The following is a 24,402-nucleotide window of genomic DNA, read 5'->3' on the forward strand; positions in this document are numbered from 1 at the left end:
ATATGAACCCTATCCACTATACATCAAATATAGTTGAGCAACTGCTTCAAGTATCTGAGGGTGGGACAAAATAACGATCACTTAACCTTGATCATGAGGTTAAGGTCAGGTGAAAACTATCAGCCAGTCATGTAGACCTTGCAAATGCATATACACAAATAAAGTTATCCTCTTTCTTATAATAAGCAAGAAATTCAATTGACACAAAAGTTTTTAAACAGTTTTTGAACCATCAAAATCAGGTCTAGGAAACTGGACACACTTCAGATGGAAACTTTGAAACCTTAAGCAAAACAAATAAATATGGAAAATGAGGTCAAGGTTAGATACCATTCCCACCACTTTTTATACACATGTCTACTTCTAATACAGCTTTTTTTTAAAAACATTTACAAATAAATTTGGTATGGTTAAAAGGTTATTTTATAATCACTACTGAATTCATTCACAACTTTACCAAATATGTGCCAATTTAGATCTGTATAATGGGAGTGTCCATTGTTGAGGACAACATGGATTTATGTCTAGCTGGTCAACTTTTGTTGACATATCAATGCATTGTTCACTCATTCATATTGACAAAATAAAATAAATAACTATTGCCATTTTTCATTTATTCAGGTCTTTAGGTGTGAACAAAGTTTTTTTTAAAAGTAATTAAGTAACAGCAGCATGTATATCAATATACAAAACTAGATAATAACAACAAATGTTCAAGACGATCAGCTTGATCATATTTAACTAAAATACTTTCAGGTTTATTATCAACTTTCATGTTGTTACCCAAGTTACATATCAAACTCATTTCCCTTCATCAAAAGCCCTTATAAAAACATATCTTTATTTTACAAAGATAGAATTGATCAAATACATAAAGATTCAACTCACATGAACATATATACCTTCTTTAAAAACACACAAATTACTTTTTGAAGATGACTTAAAGATTATTATAATCAAACAGATCTTGTCCAATGTAAATGGTCTTACCTCTGATGGTTATAACACATAATTGTATTATCTAAAGCAATACCATGTGACCTCTATGCATAGTGTCAATAGTACAGAACAGACAGCTAACATAGAGAGTATTTCTATTGCTAAATAATGATACAAAAACTTCTGTAGGATTTTCTGAACAACCACATTGTCAAAACTATATGTAATTACCTTAATATAAACAATATTCTAGTTTCATGAGAAAGCACTTAACTTTCAAAGTCTGATTTCATTTTTACTTTTGTAAATAAACACTATTACCTTTTCAATTAGTCAAGAGGCAATACCTAAACCAATGTTTATGTCTTTCTAAGGTTTTTAAAATTACACTGACCATAAGGTTTGCCATTTGAAAAAGGTTTTTCTTTTCTATCATTTAAGACTGTTGTCCTTCACCAGTGGGTCAATTTAATTTAATGGTACTTTGAAATACAAACTGGATTGGGAGAAAATATGCTTGAACAGAATTTGAAAAGAAGACATAAATATATACAGAAATTCAAAGTGTAAAATAACAACTACTTGTCATAATATTTCATTTCAAACCTTCATGTTTTATATATCCCACTAAAAACACAATATAAAATCAAACTAATTATATTGTAATTATAATATACTATTAAATCTCATGACTTTAAAATTTTCTGTTCTTGGAAAAAAAGCGTACACACTTTTTTTTCTGATTAACATTTTAGTCAAAAGCTGAGCACCAATTTACTTGAACATTCTGCATCTTGTACTAAGTTCATATTGAAAATTCAGGAGTCATTTTTAACATATATTAATTCTCTAAATCTGATTAGAAAATAATTCTCAATAAACCTGATTGTCCTACAATGAAGAAAATATGCCAGAAAAGAAAATGTCAAATTGTATAGGCCACAACACAGAAAGGAGAAGGTAAGATATCAGCCATTATTTAGGACATTTAAAACAGAAAATTTTGTCGATTGATATGATTTTATAAGTTTACTGATAGCTTAATGTACTGTTAGTTTTGGTCACTTTGTGTGTCTGTAAGTTCACTTACATGTACTGTAAATTCAGAAATTTGTTCATACATTTATTATTGCAATTGAACAATGAAGTTGAATGAACATATATGAAAGATTAATTTTTCCAATTTCATAAAATGTATATAAATAATGCAGTTTTTAATAGATCTCCATTATACTTCTCCATTGATATAAATTCAAAGGGCCAAAGAAATTAGACTTTTCGTACCTTCTCCTTTTCAACATTTACTTTAATGACAATGTTTTATAATGCCTGACATTTAACAATATTTTAATCAAATAAAGATAGAAATTGTATATACTGAAAACCACAACTCTTTTCCAGATCTATCGCTTTATTCTGTATTTAGCTTTGATAGAATGTTTTCTCATGTAATGATTGTTTTACTTTGGCACAATTCATTTTTGTTGATAATATTTAACTAAAAGGGATATTAACTATGTTATAAGCTTTCGTGTACAGACTCCAAATTATATTGTGTTGACAATTTTTTTATATCAATACCAATCTAAAAAAATACTTCATATTGGACTTGCTTTATTCATCACGTACTGAAGCACATGCTATATTACTTGCAATATAAAACTGCATATCTAACAAATACATGCAATGCAATCCTTATTCACAATCAAGAAAAATTCTGAAACTACAATGTAATTATAAAATCACTATGTATTTTTCAATCATCATTATGCATCAACATAGTCATACTATAATTCAGTAAGCCCACAAACTATGGAAATTGTGATATGGTTTTTTTTTTATTCTTAAGTACTTCTATTATTTTTAAAACTACACACAAGCATACAATTCAAACTAAACACAAGCATACATTTCCAAATACCATCATTCACACTCGTACGAATAAATGTCAAATCTGGCAAAAAACATTGTATAAACATCTGAAAGCTTCAATTTGGAATGTCTACACATAAATGAAGACATAATACTTGTAAGGTTACAGAAATCTCAAAAACTGGCAATGATTTCAACGATAAATTTACTTAATACCAATAAACTCATTAATATTTGATTAAAAATAGTAAGAAATCAGAAATTAATATTCAACTTCCTTATATATCATCAACCAAAAAATTCACTTCTTTGATTTGACATGTTTGAAGTTAAAAATGTTTGTTTTTTTACACATACATGCACTGCATTTTAACAGCACTGCCAGTTTTTGTGATTTCATGTTAATCAAACTAAAGAACATGCACTGTAGCCAATGAAAACAGTTATGATTATAACTCGGATGAACTTAACATGAATTGTATGAGCCATCTTACATAATTTGATTTAAGTGATTGATTGATACTATGGGAATACTATCAGTCTAAGATGGTCATCTTGTGTTCAAACAAATACTACTAAGTTTATCAGGGAATAAAATAGTTCAATTCAATTTAGTGGATAAAGAAAATTTGTATAGTACAAAAATGTAGCACAGAATATTTTCTACTACCCTGTTATAAACAATTAATTTATACTAATTAATTTGATACAACCAAAATGTTTGTATGCTATAATGCCTTGTGTACAACAAAACTGTAAATAACTGCATTTCATAACAAAACTTATATATGTGTTAGTTCATGCAATTGCAGGTGTTATTAAAGTGACAAAATTATATTTTCCCCTGAATGTACAGATTTTTTATTGTTTTTACTTCCTTTTGAGTTTTTAAGTTGAAAAGGGTTGCTTTATTCAGCCTGAACCATAAATATATAACTAGTATATGAAATCTATTATATAAGGCAGCAGGGGACATTTTAAGAAAGTAAAGAGTCTGACTTGCAAAATGAACCTCTTAAGAATATTTGAATTTAAGATTTATTTCAAAATGAACTTTTCATAACTGCTCAAATTCAGCCTTAACACAATTTGTACTCGCATTGAGTTATGATATCTAATAAATCATTTTTTTAAATGATAATTTCAAATTAAATTCTTTTATTCCAATGACAAAAAATCAGTATAAGGGAAAATAAAAGGTGTAATCATTGGTCTAATAGTTCATTCTGGAATGATATTTTTAAAGCATGCAAGATACAATTTGCACAGGTTAACATTCAATATAGTTTCTGATGAACAAAATTGTTGAAGGAATTATATATACACATACAAGAACACCATAAGTGACCACCAAATATATATGTCTACCATAAATTATTCTCAAAAAGATGTTAAACTGCAGACAAAATAATAATTTTCACAGTAAGTAAATATTTGAAAGAAAAAACCCAAATAGAAACTAGATAAGTAATTGCGAGCAATATCAGATGGCACCCTCTTCCCCCCATTGCCAAGGTAATGGTAGCCATTTTAAGAAAATGCTGCTTTAATAAATACTAAAAAATAATCTAGGCATACGAAGTTATATTTTCTTAAGTTTCAACCAGTAAGGTCTTATAATAAAATCTTTGGATTTTTAAATCTTCTTTACAATGGTTTTCATGGAAATGGTGGCCATTTTGAACCATTCTAAAGTCGGGTGCACAACTTTACATGGGGGTCCATTTTCATTATAGTAGAGTTCCATCAACAATGGTTAAATAAAATTCTGAGAACTAGCGCATCAAAAATTTGTGCAAGATTAATAAAAAGGGGGAAAAAACATAAGATAACAACATGTCATCTCCACTCTGTTGAGGATATCATAATAAGGAGATGTGGTATGAAAGAACTAAACACAAGTGACCAAAGAACAAAATAAACACAGCTCACCAGACAATCTGCAACAATGAGCAAAAACACATACAAAATTTCATTTCCTTGCTAATGCAGTATCTCATAAAAATCCTCTGACAAAATTATCTACATGTGAACTACTAGCAACACCCTAAAAACCATTTATTAAATCAGGTTACATATACCAATATACAAACAGTAATCGTTCAAAATTATGCATAAACTAGTTTCTGGTGACGAATGTTGTGGATTTATATAGTTTCAAGGTACAAATGGGTTTTTTTAATGTGAAATAAATAGATGCTTGATAAAAATGTGATTACATGTTTTTCTATATATTTGAATATAATTCTAGGGTTATAAGTAAATCTAACAAGCAGAGCAAGGATGATTCTGTGGAAACAAATAAATAACAAATGAAGCAAATCAACCTTATATACAAACATTCTTAATTTAACAATATGAAATATATACAAGCAAAACACGATTATTCATGACCCCAAGTAGAATAATTCTTGCTCCGATGTAGTTTTAGAGGACGGAATATAATTCTAAAGAGGCCTAAAAGCTAATAAAACAAGCAAACCATGTACCAATGTACTACCCGAAACACACTCGGAAAAATTACCATTTGAAAAATAAGTCTAAGAATCCATATTTTGATTGGTTGATTACAATAGCTAGCATTCCAAAATCAGATTTATTTCTCAATGAAATCCAACATTTGCATGACTGCACATGCTTCTAAAGACGTCATAGCAATGCATGGAAAACAAACGAAAAACTGACATATCTCATATTTTCTTGGTGATATCAAATAAATGTCATTATTAGGATCAAATGCTTTTTTTTTTTTAATTCCATCAAGTTATAGCTTTGATTATGCCATATTTTTAGTATGAAGCGCTTTCATTACAAACATTTACATAATTTGTATCATATTGTAGTCTTTATGATCTCTACATGTATGTGCACAAACCTATTCTGACATCAATATGTTCCCAACCATGGATTATTGAGTATTAAGGAACATGCCACAAATAGACTTCATATTGATAATAGGGTGACCACTACTAAAATATTTCCTACACCAATAAATTGATAAATTTGGAGTATGACATTAATACACACTAATTGTCTCTTGAAAAATAGTCAGCAATATTATAATACGATACATTCCAAAAATTCAAAATAGAAACCTAATGTTTCTATTCATTAATATAGCTTTCAGATGTTTATATGTATATAAAATCCATGTCTAAGGCTTAATTAGCCAACAGTAATACCTTGTATAAGTTCATGTCTGAAATTCATTATACTTCTATTCCTCAAAAGCAACTATTTGGAAACTAAAATCTTTTTGAAATAGTCATATTTCACCACTATAAACCAAAATTTAACCTTCTATCATCTACTGCTTCAAATATTTTTTTCGTTTGGAATTTGTCAATAGAATAGGACTGAGTTAATCAGATTTTAATCTAATATTTTACAGACACACTAAAAAATATTGAATTCATCTTTCTCAACAGAGAAAATTGTGTAAATTTGAAAGAAAAAAAACATATTTTTTTTTTATAAATATTTAGGTGAAGGAATCAACAATAAGCAAGCAATGTAAGTATAAAGTTAAGTCATTATAGAAACTTTTAAGTTTTTCTTAACTCAACACCTATTAGTGGTTCGAAATGCATAGTTTTTTTAAAGTTTCATTTTGTACAAAGCTAAAGAGATCTTCACTCTTTCTCTCTCCATAGGTTATAAAAAATAAATGAATTTCAGACATGATAAAAACTACATCTCCAGTAAGTATTCCCTCAAGTTTAGGTACAATGGTTTAAACATTTGATATCAATCTTAATTTGTGTAATACATGTTCTTGTATTTTCAACAAATACAATAAAATGTTATCACTCTTGTGTAGTTAATTAAAAAAAAACATTATTCAGAGAGCAAATTCAAAAAATAACAACTAAAAAATCAAATAGTTTCTTGTTCAAATAAGGAGAACCCACTTTTATAGTGAGTGCTTAATTACAGGATTTTTTTTTTGGTAATTAATCAATTTTTAATGTTGGAGTATCATGCATGTTTTATCTGACAGCCCTAACAGTTGATTTAACATGTACATTTTAAAAAGGTGTTAACAAATATTTTGTCAACATTATTAAAACACATAATCACAAATAAATGATATCAAATGTCTAAAATTAAGTAATATATTTGCTACAATTCAGCATTTTTTTTTTCATATTTGAGATTTCAACAAATTTTGATGTATGAATCAAATTAACATTTCAACATCAGTAGTAAAGTCGTAATTTCAGGGGGTCATGAATGGGAGGAGAAAGCCACAGTCAGCTGTTCTTGTCTTGTGGCTGACTTGATTCAACTTTTCACAGTCTGAGGACTATTCTCCATTCACCATCGGTTCTTTTGACTTTGGTGCTGAACTTGGTTTGGGTTTTCCCCCTTTTGAATCTGATTCACTACCACTGGGCCGAACACCATTCTTTGCTGACATTGGTGGTCTACCTCCACTAGGTTTACTACGTGGCTCCCTCTGCTCTTTAGGAGCCGAGTATGATGCCTGCGAGCCACCATTTCCTGTACTATTTTTACCATTTGCCCTGTTGTCTGATGAATTAGCAGATGGTTCAGACTTAACAGTTTGTGTTGGGGCTGACTGAAGTTTATTTGGAGCACCACGATAATTTGAAGCACTAGTATCGGTTTCTGTTCCTGTGTCTGTACCATTACCAGGATAACGACTTCTTCTATTATTTCTCTTTCTTCTTCTCTCTGGTGGCCTTCTCTCTCGACCTGATTGGCTGTCTGTAATTATAAAACAATCAAAAATTCTTTTAATAAAGCTTAATAACTTCAAAACTTATTGACAATTAGTACAGTACCTTTTGTCTGACAGTTGGTGTATATAAAGCGTATCAACAAAATCATTGCAAACTGTATTTTGAATAACTACTTACTAATCACTTAAAGCTGAGAACTTGTTAAAAATGTTAATGTAATTTGATAGAAACAAAATGACAACAAAAATCTTTTAAATTTATAACTGTTGGAGTGTCTCCTTTTGTTATGTTGATAGTATAATGCAAAGGTTGTTATCTAAATGGCATTTACTTTACAGGCAAATAATCTCCATTGAAATGAGAAATGCCAATGCTTATAAAACTGTATGCCAAATACCAATGACTTATCTGAAGTTTTTCCATTCAAAGACCAAAACACATACTTTGACATGTACACTATGCAAAGGGTTTCAAAGTCAAAGTTCTTTGTCTGACAGACAGGGGCCTAAAGATCTGTATGAAAATGAGAGATGCCAATGCTAATAAACTGTAAACTAAATATCATTGACATTCTAATAGTGGCTCTCCTTAAACTGATCCAATTACAAATAAATACTTGTTAAGTAACCAAAACTTTCAAAGCCAATGGATCATGTATGAGGTGACATGGCCAAATTCTCTATGGAAATGCTTAGTGCTAATGCTTATAGAACTGTTCACAGAATATCATCAACCTACCACTAGTGGTTCCACTTTAAATAACCTAATCAACATTGTGCATTATTGATGTCACTGCAGGAAACAGCATGCCTATGTTTTTTTTCTTTGTCTATATCGAGGCAAGACAAAAACCCTATAAATATGTACTCAGCAGATTGAACAAAAACGACATATAAATATGTCTATTCTTTGGTTTATTCATCTTAACATACTGTTGTGAATGTGACTTTGTCTTCATGTCCGTAATGTCACATAACAGTGTTAACGTTGTTTCCCGTATTTTTGATGTTGTGTGATAGTGATGTGAGAGAGAGAGATGTGTTGCCGGATGAACAAGATGGCTGGACGTTTGTACTATCGGAGTGTATGCTGTGTAATTTGTTTTTTATGTAACGTCTGTATATACATATAGTGTGAATAAATCATGACTGTTATTTTCTACAAAGATGGTGTTAACATATAATTATGAACGCTCTGAATTCTACGTTTAAAACACATACCTTGATCTTGACTAGTAACACTAGCATTGTCTAATACTGTATCATCATCATCAGTTCTTCGTCGACGGGAGTAATCTCGGTTTTCATCTGTGTCATAAGAACCTAGAAATAAAAACTTTTAAACTTAAGTTACTCACTATAACTGACTTTAAATAAACTACCATGAGATGAAATTTAACAGCATAGCTATTAGTAATCAAATAACTTTTTAGTTTCAGTAAGCATTTAATTAACAGACGAGGGAAAATCCAATTCCACATAGTCACTATCTGCTTATAACTAATTTTGGTTATATTCCAGACCATATGAGTATTTGGACCGTATACGTATACTTGTACGGTCAGAACGTATAAGTATACGCGTATGGTCCAGTCCAAGCGGACCATCTTGAAATGTTATTAGATCATATGGGTTAAATTTAAACAAATTAACATTAATCACAATCTTTAGTTTTACTAATTAATATCATTACAATTACACGGATAAAATTAACAAATGAACAATTGAAATAAAATATTTGTTTAATTGTACATCTTAATCCTAAATTTGGTACTCTCAACCAATGTTACACTTGGTACCACAAGTAATGTACTAATATTTTTTACATTTACATTTTTGCAGTTCGTGTATGTTCCTTAGCATTTGTATTTTTTTGTAAAGTTGCTAAATATTCTAAAACAATTGTCCTCCCACATTATATTTACTTCGGATATTTTCAATTTTAATGATCATAATTCAATTATTTAACTGAGTCATCAACATGATTAACAGATGCAATTAACGTGAATTTTTCAAATCATCAAAATATAAAGTTTTTTTTCAGTTACAATTAAACTTTTTTTATATCAATTTGAGATTTAAGTTATACTGATCTGTTATATGCATCTAATTAACTTGGCCAACTTCTTAAAATTAGTCAGATCGTACGTGACCATATGAATATTTTGAAAAAGTATGCATACAGTCTGGAACATTTATATTTGGTTATATGAATGTCCTCAGTCTTTTCAGAGGTCATCTTGACGGTAAGTTAGATGATGTTTAAACCACATAACACACAAAATGCTGATACATATAATCAAGTCCATGCATTGTCAATTGTTTATTTTAGACTCTTTGTAATTTGGATATGTGTTTTTGGAAAGTTCAAAACTAAATATGAGAATTTGAGTCATAACAGTGAACATGAATTTAACAGCTAATGCCTCTTTAAGGTGAAAAAAGATGTTACTAGAAAACAAAATGCTGAAAGCGCACCTAACAATCCTTTAAATATTAAAATGACATTGATCAAATCATAATTTGGGATAAAATAAAGGTATAATAGTAACGAAAATAAAGCTAAGAGTTTTTCATGCATTTTCATTCTAAAAAGTAACACAAGACATTAATTGATACAAGTTATTGCTTTCCCTTGGCCCTTCTTGTGTGATCAAGAAATAATTCTACACCATTTACTTTAAGAGTATACTATACAGTAGCAAGGGCAGATAAAAATGCAACCAAATAAAGCATGTTGTTTTTGCAACCTAGCAACTGGCGTAAAAATGAATAAGGTCATCAAATCGGTTTTCCCCCCAATTTGTTAAAATTATATGCTAGCAAAATGAAACATACTTTCTGGTCCATAATGATATTGGTATGGTTGTCTTCTGTTGAATGGTTCTGTGATAAAACAAAATGTGGTATGTTACAAAATAATGCATAACAAAATTAAAATGTCAAAATAAAATAAAAGCATGAAATATGATGTATGAATATTAATAATATTGATGGAACATGCATCATGCCATGCATAGCTCTTAACTTTGTTTCTGTAATGTCAAATGAATATTATTTCTTATGCTGTTTTCTCACTTGATCTTTTTAATTAGAATCTTGGAACAATCCAAGAAATTATTGAAACCGTTTATTATATTTTTTTCATCATTTGATTTTTTTTCATTTAAGGGCATATCCAACAGTTTCAGGGGAGGTAATAACAAACGTAAACGTCGTTTATTGTTTCCCGTAATTTCATGGTGTTTCAACGACGTCATAATGGTCGTTTGGAAAGAGCGGTTTCTTTCCTCATTGGAAATGGCACGGCGGGAATCGGCAAAAAAATCATACAGAATATTAGCAGAACTAGAATTCAAAACTAAAAGATATCTTTGTCCATTTGGTCTATTATAAAAGAACTGCAATTATCTTAATCATTACTAGACCATACTCACTTAAGTTTCCGTTTTATTAAATTATCTTCAATACAGTAGAAAACAACGAGAGCAAATGCATAATGATTTATTATTGCATAAGAAAGTAACACAAATTGTAATTAGTTCTTTATCAACTTTTTCCTAGATTTTGTCATTCAGGGTAGAAAACTTAAAGTTTGGTTTTACTTGAGAAAGATGAAAAAAAAAGGTTTCTTGAGAAAAAATAAATACGGCGTAAAATAGCATTTATCATGCATCTAGCTTTGCGTTGAAGTGATAATAGATATACAGTAGCTCTTTGAATGAATATGAACTTTAACCGGTAAACAATGTAAAACAAAAGATGACACAGTAATAAAAGAATATTGAAATAGGAAAACATTGTAATATATACACTGACATACAAGTAGAAAATATCCGACGATGTTGGTGTTTACTTATGTATGAGGAAACAAATATAATATAAAAATAAAACACAAAAAAACCCAGTGTAGGTGTCTTTACTAATTAGACACGCCCTTTTCAGTCAGTAGGTCCATAACATGATAGAAAAAAAAACCAGCCTTTGACAAAATACCATAATTCAAAATTGGGGGGGGGGGGGGGGGGGGGGGGGGGGGTAATAGCTTTACTCACGATTTTGATTATTATTCAACTTTATCTAGTACGGCATACGTTTTACTGCTAGTACACTCTTTATATCTTGATAATGTATCAATCGATCCACTCTCGCCTCGTCGTAAATATGCGTGATATATTTGCCACTGGAGCACGGCAGCAATCAATTCATCAGTTTCATATAGTGATGCATAATCATTAGTTCTTAACTGATAATTGTCTCAAACAGTGTTCCAGTTTTGGTTTTTTATTTTTATTTTATATCTTATTTCTAAACGAAAATTTTAGAATTTCTTTCCGCTTCTTTCTCTTTGAATTCACTTTTTTGAATAATCAATAATAATATAGATCTAGTAGTCTACATCAGTGGTTATATTGTATACAGCCAAACTATGTAGAGGGCAGTAGAACAGGAAACAATTTCAATTGTGTATATATGCAATAACTCATCATATTGAAGCGTAAAACCACGGCAGTCAGGCTCGTTTAGGTGAAAAAAATACTGTCACAGTTTCAATTTCATATACTTATATAAATTATAGTAAATATGTCATAAAAGCAAAAACACACGAAAAAATGTCCACAATTTATTTTAACATTCAACATTTTTCGGTCGTTTTGTTTATGCTCAAGTTAATGTCAAACTGATCTGTTTTGTTCATCAAAGAATTTTTTCATCTACAACTGCAAAAGGCGCAACTCCAAGATTCATGTGACCTTTGTTGTTGTTTATAGATTTTATTCGAAGTTCCTCTATCCTTTCAATCATTTTAAATGGTATTTTAACGTATAGATAGCGCGAAACTCTCCTTACTCTATGCATCTGACATTACGACATTTTTATTTCGACTAAATGAGGCTGCAAATGTATACATCCGAGCAGCTAAACGGCTGCACCCAATTTTAGCAAATATATACACGTAACTGTCGGACAGAAGCAGTCCAGAGATGTGAATATTTCTATACCCAATCAATCCATTTTTAATGATAAAGATTTTAAAGGTATACATTAATACGTCAGCAAACCAACGACACATTAGTCGTATAATTCAAAACACTAAGAGTCAACATACAGATTTTTGTTATAGCTAGAAGCCTGTAAAGAGAAAAGGCCAAAACTGCAACAGGAATATATATATAATACGGAGTGGGTGAGATTTTAGACAAGTGTTTGGTTGCAAAATTTCACGTGCTCTTTATTGATTTCGATATGTGAAATTATATTGACAGTGTAATGTAAATCAGTGTAAGACAACCACTTCTTTGTAAAGTAACGGTAAAATAAATAATGACGACGGACGTCAAGTTGCATATTAAATGAAAAACATCAAATGTAAAAATAATATGAAAATTAACCCTGCTTTGTTCTATAGACCGACACACAGAAACGGACTTCTAACGTGTAATTCGTTAGTTGTAAAAGAGGGATGAAATATCGTATACGATAGCCGGGGACTATTTTAATAGTTTGTAATTCCATGGTTTGCTAAACCGAATAATTCAGTACCTCCCCGTAATCGATCCCTCCTACTTGCTAGGTAGTAATCGTAGATCAGCGGAATATAACGACTGAATTATTCGGGTTAATGGTTTGCATGTTTCACACCCGGGTTTCACAATTTTGACGAACACTATAGTAGAGCTAACGGACTTATTATCTCGTTCAGATACTGGTCCATTATAAAGAAGAAGAGGCGACATGTCTGCTGTCGAGACAACTATCCAACAAAGTCACAGTGTAAAAATACATTTGTCTGCAACACCGTCGCACTGCCTATGAAAAATTAGCGGGAACTATAACGTTACGTCCCACAACGTCTTATTTTTTGGCGCAATTTGTGAGGCTTACGGAAGGGATTGAGTAAACAGTATGATATTACTGGATTTTTCTCAAAAACGAGTACGGTGACAAATATTTTTCAAAACGTTATGACGTTCCATTTTTTTCAAAGAATAACATATCTTACTTTGGTCAAATCGACACCGTTAGAAATATTTAAAAAAATCTAAAATGTGCATTTCAAATGTTCATTTCTTACCGTTTTTGGGGGTAACCATGACGTTTTTGGCTTTATTTGAGTAAGAATTAATTCTTTAAATGGTCAAGTTAGATTTTTCTTACCATCTTGAATTAGTTTGCTTCAATTTGAACCCAATTATATAAGTATATTTTGATTAAAAAATCATATTTAAATTTTTTAAATAAAAAACCTGTTTTACTCCAAAATTGCAAAAATGTTCAGTTTTCAGCAGCATTTTTTTGCAAAAACGAAATCGACAACATATATTTTTTTTGGCAAAATTTGATTCTCTGTCAATTGAAGAATAAAATATCTTAAAGGGAAAAAATTCTCACCGTCAGAAATAAACTGTTGGATATGCCCTTAAGAAGGTGCCATGCCATGCCATGCCATGTATGTCTTCTTTATTCTGCAAATTGTTTAACTGTAACACACACACTATTTAAGAATACAGGAGTTTACATGCAACGCATTTTTAAAAGTTATTTCCAGGGATTGGTTCTATATAACAGCTGTATACCTGACATTCTATATGATGGATATGCCCGTCCTCTCCCTCGACCACGTCCACGTTGTCTCCCTGAGAGGACACTATCTGTATTGTAACCTCTCTGTCGTTCCTCCTCAGCTACTTCCTCGGACCAATCACCTATTGGACGGGATAAAGATTCGTCACCTATTAATAGAAAGTCCTTTTTAAATACTGCCCTGAATTATGTCCAAACTAACTTTAATAAACCAATAGCTAACTGAACATTTACCTGAATTATAGTTGATTACAATAATGAATGAACAAAAAAGGTTTACTGTAGCAAAATGTCTGTCCCACTCTATAAATGAGGAATTTAATTGTGTGTCACACTGTGTATAAAAGAATTACCTTCTTATCTTGACTTTTGCTCTCTTGAAAAATTCCTGAAAAATTTCTTAACAAATAAACAGGGTGATTCGATAATACTAATTTTAATTAGGTTACTTATTTTTAATTGACTACAATACAGAGAGTGAAGTCAAGTCAATATAAAGCCCTAACTAATAATTTCAATTTTTAGACAATTTGTTTTAAGCTAAATACCAGAATTCATTCCCCGTCTTTCATTCGCCCATCGTCTAGCTCCACGTCCTCTTCCTCGACCAGGTCCTCCTCGTCTACCTCTCTCCTCAGAGTAAGGATCATTATTACTACTTCTTAAAATAAAAAAAATATATAGTTCTACAGTTACCATAAACAATGAACTAAAGTAGCTAGAGGTACAGTACAAATATTTCTAATGTAAATAACAATATCACAGAACCAAAAAGATCAAACAAATATATAAGAAGCCCACTTTAAGAGAATAATTTTAGAAACAGTAACACTTAAAAGTGCCTAGGTCTTAATGACTAGATTTGATCAAATGAATTCACTTTGTATCTTCTACAACTGTATCATTCTAGTTTCAAGAGTGTTACACAGCTTTTTATCAAGAAAATTTAATCAACAATATGAAAATATAAAATTATTTTTCTTTCTTCATTTGTCCCAAGTTGTTAAATTGTTTTGAGGCAATTCGACACATTTCTTACTTTAAGAAATATTCAAATCATTTAGAAGAGAAAAACAGTCTTCCTGCAGAAACCATCAAAAAACACAATTAATGTCAATCAAAGCATACCTCCTTTCTCTTGGTGGTGGGAAGTATGGCCCTGGTTGTGAGACAGATAAATTTCGTAACTGCTGGTCTATTTCCAACTTCTCTTGTCTCAACTTTTCTACTTCCTGATAAAGAAAAAAAGGTGTAAATATAAAAATATGCTGAGAATGTAAATTCTATAAATGTTTGACTTTTCTTATTAGCTTAAGAACAACTCTTTTTTTTTTTTTTTTTTTTTAAAGATAAATGATTAACTACGCTTTAACAATTGGCTTTACATATTTTTTTACCAGTATACTAGAAAGATAACTCTGAATTGTTGATCTATTTTCAAATCCTTTAGTTGCAACTTGCAACTTGTCAATTCTGATTCAATATTTTGAAGAGCTGTAACCAACAAATCATGTTTAGAAATCTAAATTGATATTCAGGATGAGAAGGCATCACTATGCTTATAATCTAATTTTTTAGACATGCATTTCAACATTTACTAATCTGTGGTGCTCTAAGTAAACCAACTCAGGTAAATGTAAGATAAAATCAACATGAAGCAAGCTGTTTCACAGGAGCTTCATTGATTTCAATATCTTACAAATGTTTAGTTAGCTGCATGTATATTCCAATTGAACAGATCAGTTGCAAGAAAATTAGTAAACACAGGCACAAGTTTTATTTTATAGAAAATACTTTTTTTTTTTACTAGATTGTCTATTTTTTTTTGGGGGGGGGGATTGGGTTATATCAGATTTACATGTATACATCCATCATAAACGCAGGAACCATGATGTACAAGTATTTATAACCTACACAAATCTCTGTGCAATTTCTTATGACTCACCTTTAAGTGATCTAGTTGATACTCTAACAAAATTTTAGCATTTCCTATGCTTTCCATTGTTCCAACAAACAAGAAAGGCACTTGTCCCTGAAAAATAAGAATAAATCAATAGGATTAGTTATATAAAATCAAAGGAGATAAAGAGAAAATCAAAACAAACATCATATGGATGTACTAGGTAAGGTTTTGGAATTTGTGTTAGTTGTTCAGAATCTTTTTTTTTTTTTTACCTCACCCCATAACACCCATTTATCTGTTTATTTAAGACTTGATAGCCCATAAAAGGTCATTTGCCAAAATTTAAGCAGATTCTTGATTTTTTTTCTTTTGATTCGAGACCCAGATTATACCAATGCAAATATAAGGTAAAAAGTCAGCTTCTTCCCCGCCATATCTTAAAAATTAAATATCTCGAACGGAGCTCTATAACCAATCAATTTTTTTAATATTTTTAGCTTATTTTGTTTCTTAACTAATGCTCTTCTGATTAATAGTATCTATTTTAAATTCTTGATTTTTATAATTTCACCTTAGTACATCCTTAACTGGCAATAAATCTTTAAAGAAGTGTGATAATTTGGATATTTTGACTTACTTTTACATCATCAGTGTTTACCTCTTGTCTTGGCACTTCTGCCTCATTATCCCCCTCTATTTTAACCCGAACAACACCAGACTTATCAACAATGTCTTGAATATTTCTGCCATTTTTGCCGATTACTTTTGCTGTAAAAAAAGAAAATCAAGAATAATGCATATTAAATATCTTTCTTAATTCACATCATGCAAACTTAAAATAAACTTAATTAAATAATAAAATATGACAGTGAAAATAACACTTTATTATTTTGATTTGTTCTAAGCTCTTTTCTGGATATGCATTTGAAAGAAGTCTCATACCCCCAAAAAATGAATGATGAGGATGAAACATAATGGTTAACGAATCTTTGGAGCTATCAAAACTCTTAAAACACTTTCTAAACATGACAACACTGTGTTCAACTTAATTTATTCTAATTGTTTAAAATAAACAGTTTATATTAGTATGATTTTAATTTTAGTTTCTTGTGTATAATTTGTATAATTTGGAGTTTAGTATAACATTCATTATCTCTGAACTAATATAAATATTTGATATGGGGCCAGCTGAAGGACGCCTGCATGTGAGGGAGTTTCTGACTGCATGGAAGACCCATTGGTGACCTTCGGCTGTTGTCTGCTCTATGGTCAGGTTGTTGTCTCTTTGACACATTCCCCATTTCCATTCTCATTTTTGGTTGTTCAGTTTATGATGCAGACTAATGAACCTATAAGGGCTTTTATATTACTTACCAACTAATTCCCTTGGCACCTGTAATGTGTCTTCCCCATATTCTAACATGGCTCTTGCTTTTTTTACAACTTCCTGTGACTGAAGAAACAATAAAAGAAATTCAAATCATTCCGATGAAGTTCGAATATAAAAAAACAATATGCATATATATCAACAAAAGGCAAACAAATTGTTTAGCTAGATTCAGTCCCTCAGATATCTAATTCAAAAGTATTTGATGGATACAAATCTACAACTTCTTATTGCATAAACACTTTTTTTTGGAAATGATAAAATATGAATTTCCTAGCAACCTACTTTGATAGACATTTATGTTACCTACCTCACCATATACTTTAAAAGTACATGATTTCTCATCTAATTCTATTCCAGTCACACCCTCAACATGTCTAGCTTGTTGTATAGTAGCACCATGTGAACCTATAGCCAATCCCATTAAATCTTCTCGTACCGTAAATTCCTCCATATATCCTGATCGTACTTTTGAACTCTGAAAGTTATTAAATTTGTATTATAGAATGGTTTAATTTTTTTACCATGTACATAATAAAGCATACAAACATATGTTTAGTGTTAAGTCCAATTTATTCAAAAACAAAAATGTGTCCCCAGTACACAGATGCCCCATTCACACAATCATTTTCTATGTTCAGTGGACCTTGAAGTTGGGATGAAAACTCTAGTTTGGCATTAAAATTAGAAAGATCATAACATAGTGAAAATGTGTACTGAGTTTCAAGTTAATTGGACTTCAACTTCATCAAAAACTACCTCAACCTAAAACTTTAACCCAAAGCGGGACAGACGAACGAACAGACGGACGCACAGACCAGAAAAAATAATGCCCCTCTTCTATTGTAGGTGGGGCATAAAAATACACATTTTTGTTTTAGGAGCCAGCTGAAGCCCAACTCCGGGTGCAAGATTTTCTCACTGTGTTGAAGACCTATTGGTAGCCTTGGGCTCTTTGGTCAGATTGTTGTCCCTTTGACTAATTTGCAATCTCAATTTTACACTAAGTGATATAATTATTCATAATAGCAGTTACGGTACCTGCAAACTAATATGATGAAACAATTAGTGACTTTTCTCTAGAGGCTATTTTTTTACTTTTTTAAAAACACTTCATACCTGTAATCTTTTAACAGCCTCATCTGTTCTTTGCTTTAATAATAATTTCTGACGTAAATTTTTTAAATGCATATCTGACAACAATGTGGCTTTCTTTATTACACCTTCACTGGTAGACTGAAAGATACAAACAGATTCAAACAATATATGTTTAGAAATGTGATGTTTACATACTTATGAAACAAGTTTAACCTGGCCCTAATATGATATGCCTGTCCCAAATGTCAGTTCTTATTGTATCTTAGCTAATTTAGTCCATAAAACAATTACTAAGTTAAAGTCAAATTATAAGGGAGACTCTCTCAAAATCATTCAAAACTAGTCTAAAACTCAAAGCAAATTAGGGCTTGATATATCTATTGTATGGACACTTGACTATCTTTGACTCTCATGTGTTATCATTTTGATTCATTGATCTGTTTGGTTGCTGTCTCATCAAAACATATCCCATATCTTAGTCAATTCTTCATATTTGTAATTCATACTCCTTACAGTTGTGTTAAAGAAAATTGTGGTGATCATTGTTCATTGAGTTACTATTACATGCAAAATGGTACTGAGGAAATAAACGAATCACTGTAGTGTAAAATTAGATACCCTTTCTGAAAAATTTGATTATATCACACTTTTTATATAATTTCAAAAATCTTGCATTATGCAGGTCTTTGTTGAATACACTCATATCTCTTCCAGATTGTATTTAGTTGTAGGCACTCTATGTTGAATTAAAGGATACTTACAATTACAACTAATGAACACTCTGTTTCGTTATATATAATAGAGGATGGGCCACAATGTTTTAAGAATTCTGCATGTGCATTTTCTTCACAACAACTGCAAATTGAAAGAAAACATGTGATTAGATAAACAATTATGTTTTAGAAATTAATTCATAATTTTATTGTTAAAATGCTTTGACATGCATAGACATCACAAACTATATTAGACTTGTAATATTGATACATAATGCTAAGAAACACATATTTTTTCTTAAGTTGATCAGTTTACTATGTAAAATTACACTTGTCTGTGTCCAGACTGGCATATGCAACTAACAATGTTATATATATGGGAAAAAAATCGTCTTTCATAAACAACAACTGAAAAGATTACAAATTCTAATCTTTTCAGACAATTGTAATCATCATCCTGGATTTCATACCTCGGCTTGAGCAACATTTGTTGCAGCAATGCAGGTTAGACTAAAAGCATGCTACATTGAGTTAAATGCACCTGAACTTTCTCACAAATGGCTAAGAAAATAAAGAGATATACTAGTACATAGTTATAACTTACAATGACTATGTAGGTAAAAATCAACAAGCTACATGTTACATGTACAACTTTTCATTAAAACTCCTGATAAAAAATGCTCACAATTCACAAAATCACAGATCTTTGAGCTTAATCATATAATTCTAAAACAACTGCTTTTTAAAAACATGTATTTTTTAAGCTTTATACTTACATTTCTCTCAGATCTTCTGGTATGGGTATGGAATACTTTAAGAAACTGTTTTTAAATGGTGCACTGAAACAAAACCCAAGATATATTTAAAACTAATCACTTTATTTAGTATTTTACAAGGAAGAAAAAACATTTATACTGATTCTGGCTCCAAGGTTATGAAATACATGAGATTTTATACTTAAAATGGAATGAAATGACTGAATAACATTTGCTTTATTTAAGAAAGTCAAGTAACACTTTATTAAAATCCCAGCAAGTCCCAGCAATGCAAGAACTGATTGATTTCCTGGAAACTTAAGTCTTAAACTATTCCATTGAATAGTATTAGAAATTATCAGGCATAATGTTGGGTTCAGCTCTATTCAAGTAGTTAATTGTCAACAAAAATTCTATATAGTAAAAATAGTTTTCTGTTTGTTCCAGTGCATGCTTACCTTTGGTTAAGAGAACGAATACGATCCAGTGGAACAATATCATTATATGATGAACCTTCCCATCCAATATATTCTATCACACAAAATTCCCCCTTTAACATTTTGACTTTGGCTTTCCACCACCCACATTGTTCACTTTCTGTGGTTCGGGTTAAAACCTGAAGTAAGACATGTACAAGTTACAGTAACACATTGAACAACCAATATATATATTAGTTGTTCTTTAAAACAACACAGAAACTGATAGGATCTGAAGTATGTTTGTGTCATTTTGGCCTTTTGTGGATAGTTGTCTCATTGGCAATCATACCACATGTTCTTTTTTATATTGAAGAGTCTGTACTTCATTCTATTTCCTTTTTTTTTTGTTATTTTAAATTGACCAGAGTTCTGTTACAAATATTTAGTCAGGATGGGTTGGTGAAGTGATTCATTGCATATGTTTCTTGTTTTTCATAATGCAATGTTATGAAACAAAATGACAGGATCTTTTGTAAAAAGGGGTTGTTAATATAATACAATATACCATATTATTGCACTTGTCATTTTTTAATTTTTTTTTGGTAAGCCCCTAATTAGGTTATTAGCCCCAAAGATGCAAATTTAGTTGTAGTAGAAAGACCTTATTCATAATTTCCTTATCAATCATGACACTGACAACAGGTCAGATGGTACAATGATGCGACTAAATTCCAAAAGCAGGGTTACTAAGTCTGTGGAAGTATGAGAAATGTATGATACCAATTACTGTTCATTACAACCATTTCAGGAACAGCATTCATCATATATACTGGAGACCGATCATAAAATGTTTGTCAGCATAAAAAAACAAGGCATAGACAGAACAATCAAAACAGTGCTTTGGTAATACAATGGTTATCTTTGAAATTTGTGACATGCAATATAGATCAATTTTTCATTGTTATTAAAGATGTGTACCATTAAGTTTAAGACTGCCATGTTATAAAATTTCAATAACTATTAATTTTACCTCCACAATCTCTCCTTCCTTAAAATCTGTTTTCTTTGATTGGTCACTAGGTGGTAAGCGTACATTACCAAATTTAACTCTCTGGTCAGGCTGCCAGCTAAAAATTAATTGCAATACTTAGTATAGAAAAATAGATACCAACACATTTCATGGAGAAAGCTACCAGTCCTACATTCTACATTCAGGTCAATATGATAGCAAATAATGTCTATACAACATTGATAACTTTAACAACCCTTACAACCTGTTATTACTTCATTTATTCAGCAAGGGCGTAAATATATACATATATTTTCAAGGAACTCTTAAATAAATTGCTTTGTTGAGGGCAGCTGGAACTGCATAGGTCTAACCCTGAACAGTTGGGGCAAAGTCATCTCAATTCAAATTTCTAATGAAGTTTGCAACCATAATTTACCATTTTAAAACATTGTTCTTTAAATGTGATTGGATTTCCTCTTATACATGTACACTGCTTTAAAATTGTCTTAATTGTCCATAAACCAGGAAACCCTTATTTTCCCCCCCAAATTCCTAAATGGTTTGAGCATGTTACTGTCCGGAAACCAACTGTCTTCAGACAACAACAGGATACCAATATACAACCACAAAATTTGTTTGGGTCTTTTTTGCGGTCATATAAAAGCTAAATGATTTCATAAATCTAACTATAGTTACATAGGTACATGTTCTTAGTTGTATTTCCCCTCATAATCAAAATAACTACCAGGTACTACAAAAATAATTATCTTTCATCTAATACTCAGCCAGAAATATTAAGTCATGTAACTTACTTGTTTTCAAATGTAACAAGGACTTCATCATCATCATATACATTTTTTACTTGTGCCTGAAAAGATTAAATAATTCAAATCAATAAACAACAAACATTGTACTTAAATAATTTAAAAAAAAAAGTGTGTATGTAAATAACTATCTTATATCTTAGTGACATGTGCATTTATAAATAAAAAAATTTGTTCTAGAATAAGGCATCAATGTTAATTGTTATAAAGGAGCTGTTTTTGGACCTTAAAACATTCAAATAAAACATGTCCTTCAATCAAAACTAGAGACTTACCATACACAAAGAAATCATTATTGTTTAATTATTTGTTTATGATTGATTGATTGTTTTTTGTGTTAAACACCACTTTCAGCACTGTTGTCTATACCCTGGCAGCCAGTGTTTATTGGTGATTGAAGATGGAGTGCAATGAGAAAACCACCAAACTTCATTAGGAAACTAACAATCCTAGCCAAATAAGATGGGAGTTAATTAAATTAACGGTACCAATTTTCTTGCACCAGATGCGCATTTCGACAATACATGTCTCTTCAGTGATGCTCGTGGCCAAAATATTTTAAAAATAATTAAATGTACCCTGCTATGTGCCAGGTTAAAACTCACAATCTCAGTTACAGTATTAGTATTGACAGGCTAGTTGTACAGTAGGTGTACTACTTAGACCACTAGGCCCTGATGCTCCTGTCTGTGCATGATAGCACTGCAGAGATTATAAATAAAGCTATTTGTTTCTGATATTTATTCAAACCATTGACTAACAATATTCAGATTCATCATAATCTGTAAAATTGGCAATTTCATCCATACATATATTTGTATTTCGGCCTAAATTAATACTTATGCAGCTCAACACTTCAAATCATGCATTCTGAGTTAAAAAAAAAAAAAGTAATTTGGTGCATTGCTTCACTGTGACATCTCCTGGTTTTAATTAATTTATTCGAATTACAAGAATTAGTGCATAAGCTGATCATTCTTGTTTTGTTATCTTAAATTTCATAGTCTCTTTAGTTTGTTGTGTTTTATAATTAGAGGAAAACAAGTTCTATCTAGAGAAAACTGACACACATCAAGGGCCAAGTGCTTGCTTATTTTTAGGTGAGGCAAAGAAATTGATGCATACATGTACATATCACAAGTTCATAGATTTTTGAGACTAGCAATAAATTCAGGACCTTTTTTGTTGTAAACCTAAGTTCCCTATGTCTTGCCTTTATGTCTTATGTCAGAGTTACATAAATGGTGTGCCCCTTACCTAAGATCTTGGATCTGCCCCAGGTCTGTACATAAATTCCTGATATAACTTAAAATTAAGCGATTGTTTATTTATAAATGCATGCCATATTGTGAGTTTATTTATAAGTGCATATGGAAGGTTTTAATGTCCAATTGAAATTCCTTCATTTCAATTTATTTGATAACACTACTAAAGCTATATTTTGATAATTTGAAACATTTGAAGCAAAACATAAAAGCAATCATTTCATCATAATCATAATGATAACAACATCATCATATTATGATTTTTGTGTTAATCCCATCAAATATTAGCTTTTTTAGAAAGTGACATTTATTACAATTCATGTGAAAAATGATGTAGAATTAAAAGGTTACATATTGAACCACACCCTTTACAGAAACAGTTTTATGATATACGTCTATGAAAGGTGTTGTTTTGCATGAAAAACTAGACAGCATTGAAATAATTTAAAATATAATGTCATTAAAAGTAAATTGTAATTTATGTGAAAATATTTATATCTTTACAAAAGTTGTTTAGGCAGATCGATTTAAAATCTGTTAAATACCGATGCAACTTATCTATTTATTTCAACTTTAATGAACTGGTACTGCAACACTTGTTAATTATTGTCCATAAAGACCTGCTCTCAATATAACCTTTTGAAATTCATTGATCAGTGAAATCTAGGTCAAAACCCTGATTTGTCAAAATAAAATTAAAAGGTCATATTATATAACACATAATGAACATGTTTACTAAGTTTGAAGCTAATGTGACCCTAATTGAAGGTAAACTGCATTAATGCTAAACTTTATCTTGATAATGGACCAACACACAGAATTTAAAACTTAATGCCAATCTAATATGGTGAGCAGGCATACAAACAACAGGAGAAAATTATAAGTCTAGGCAAAATTGATATAATTACCATAAATATCCAGTTGA

The 24,402-nt window shown here is 30.6% G+C and overlaps 1 protein-coding gene across 3 annotated transcripts in view; it reads right to left on the reverse strand.

Annotated features, from left to right (window-relative positions):
- Positions 1-597: 597 nt before the first annotated feature.
- Positions 598-24,402, reverse strand: part of LOC134711842 (RNA-binding protein FXR1-like) — a 32,163-nt gene continuing 8,358 nt past the window's right edge. The window contains exons 2-17 of one of the 3 annotated variants that reach the window (XM_063572774.1): positions 22,201-22,256; positions 21,407-21,503; positions 20,416-20,573; positions 19,979-20,041; positions 19,251-19,344; positions 18,511-18,627; positions 17,702-17,869; positions 17,379-17,457; positions 16,663-16,772; positions 16,047-16,133; positions 15,230-15,333; positions 14,650-14,762; positions 14,095-14,250; positions 10,355-10,402; positions 8,738-8,839; positions 598-7,542 (exon numbers count right to left, since the gene is read on the reverse strand). In XM_063572774.1, coding sequence (XP_063428844.1) covers positions 7,118-7,542; positions 8,738-8,839; positions 10,355-10,402; positions 14,095-14,250; positions 14,650-14,762; positions 15,230-15,333; positions 16,047-16,133; positions 16,663-16,772; positions 17,379-17,457; positions 17,702-17,869; positions 18,511-18,627; positions 19,251-19,344; positions 19,979-20,041; positions 20,416-20,573; positions 21,407-21,503; positions 22,201-22,256 — 1,977 coding nt within the window. In that variant the 3' untranslated portion in view covers positions 598-7,117. Of the gene's footprint in view, positions 7,543-8,737; positions 8,840-10,354; positions 10,403-14,094; positions 14,251-14,649; positions 14,763-15,229; positions 15,334-16,046; positions 16,134-16,641; positions 16,773-17,378; positions 17,458-17,701; positions 17,870-18,510; positions 18,628-19,250; positions 19,345-19,978; positions 20,042-20,415; positions 20,574-21,406; positions 21,504-22,200; positions 22,257-24,402 lie in introns of all 3 variants that reach the window. The other 2 variants (XM_063572773.1, XM_063572775.1) reach the window with 2 other exon arrangements.

This window comes from Mytilus trossulus, chromosome 3 (assembly GCF_036588685.1).
Source record: "Mytilus trossulus isolate FHL-02 chromosome 3, PNRI_Mtr1.1.1.hap1, whole genome shotgun sequence".
Classification (NCBI taxonomy): Eukaryota; Metazoa; Mollusca; class Bivalvia; order Mytilida; family Mytilidae; genus Mytilus; species Mytilus trossulus.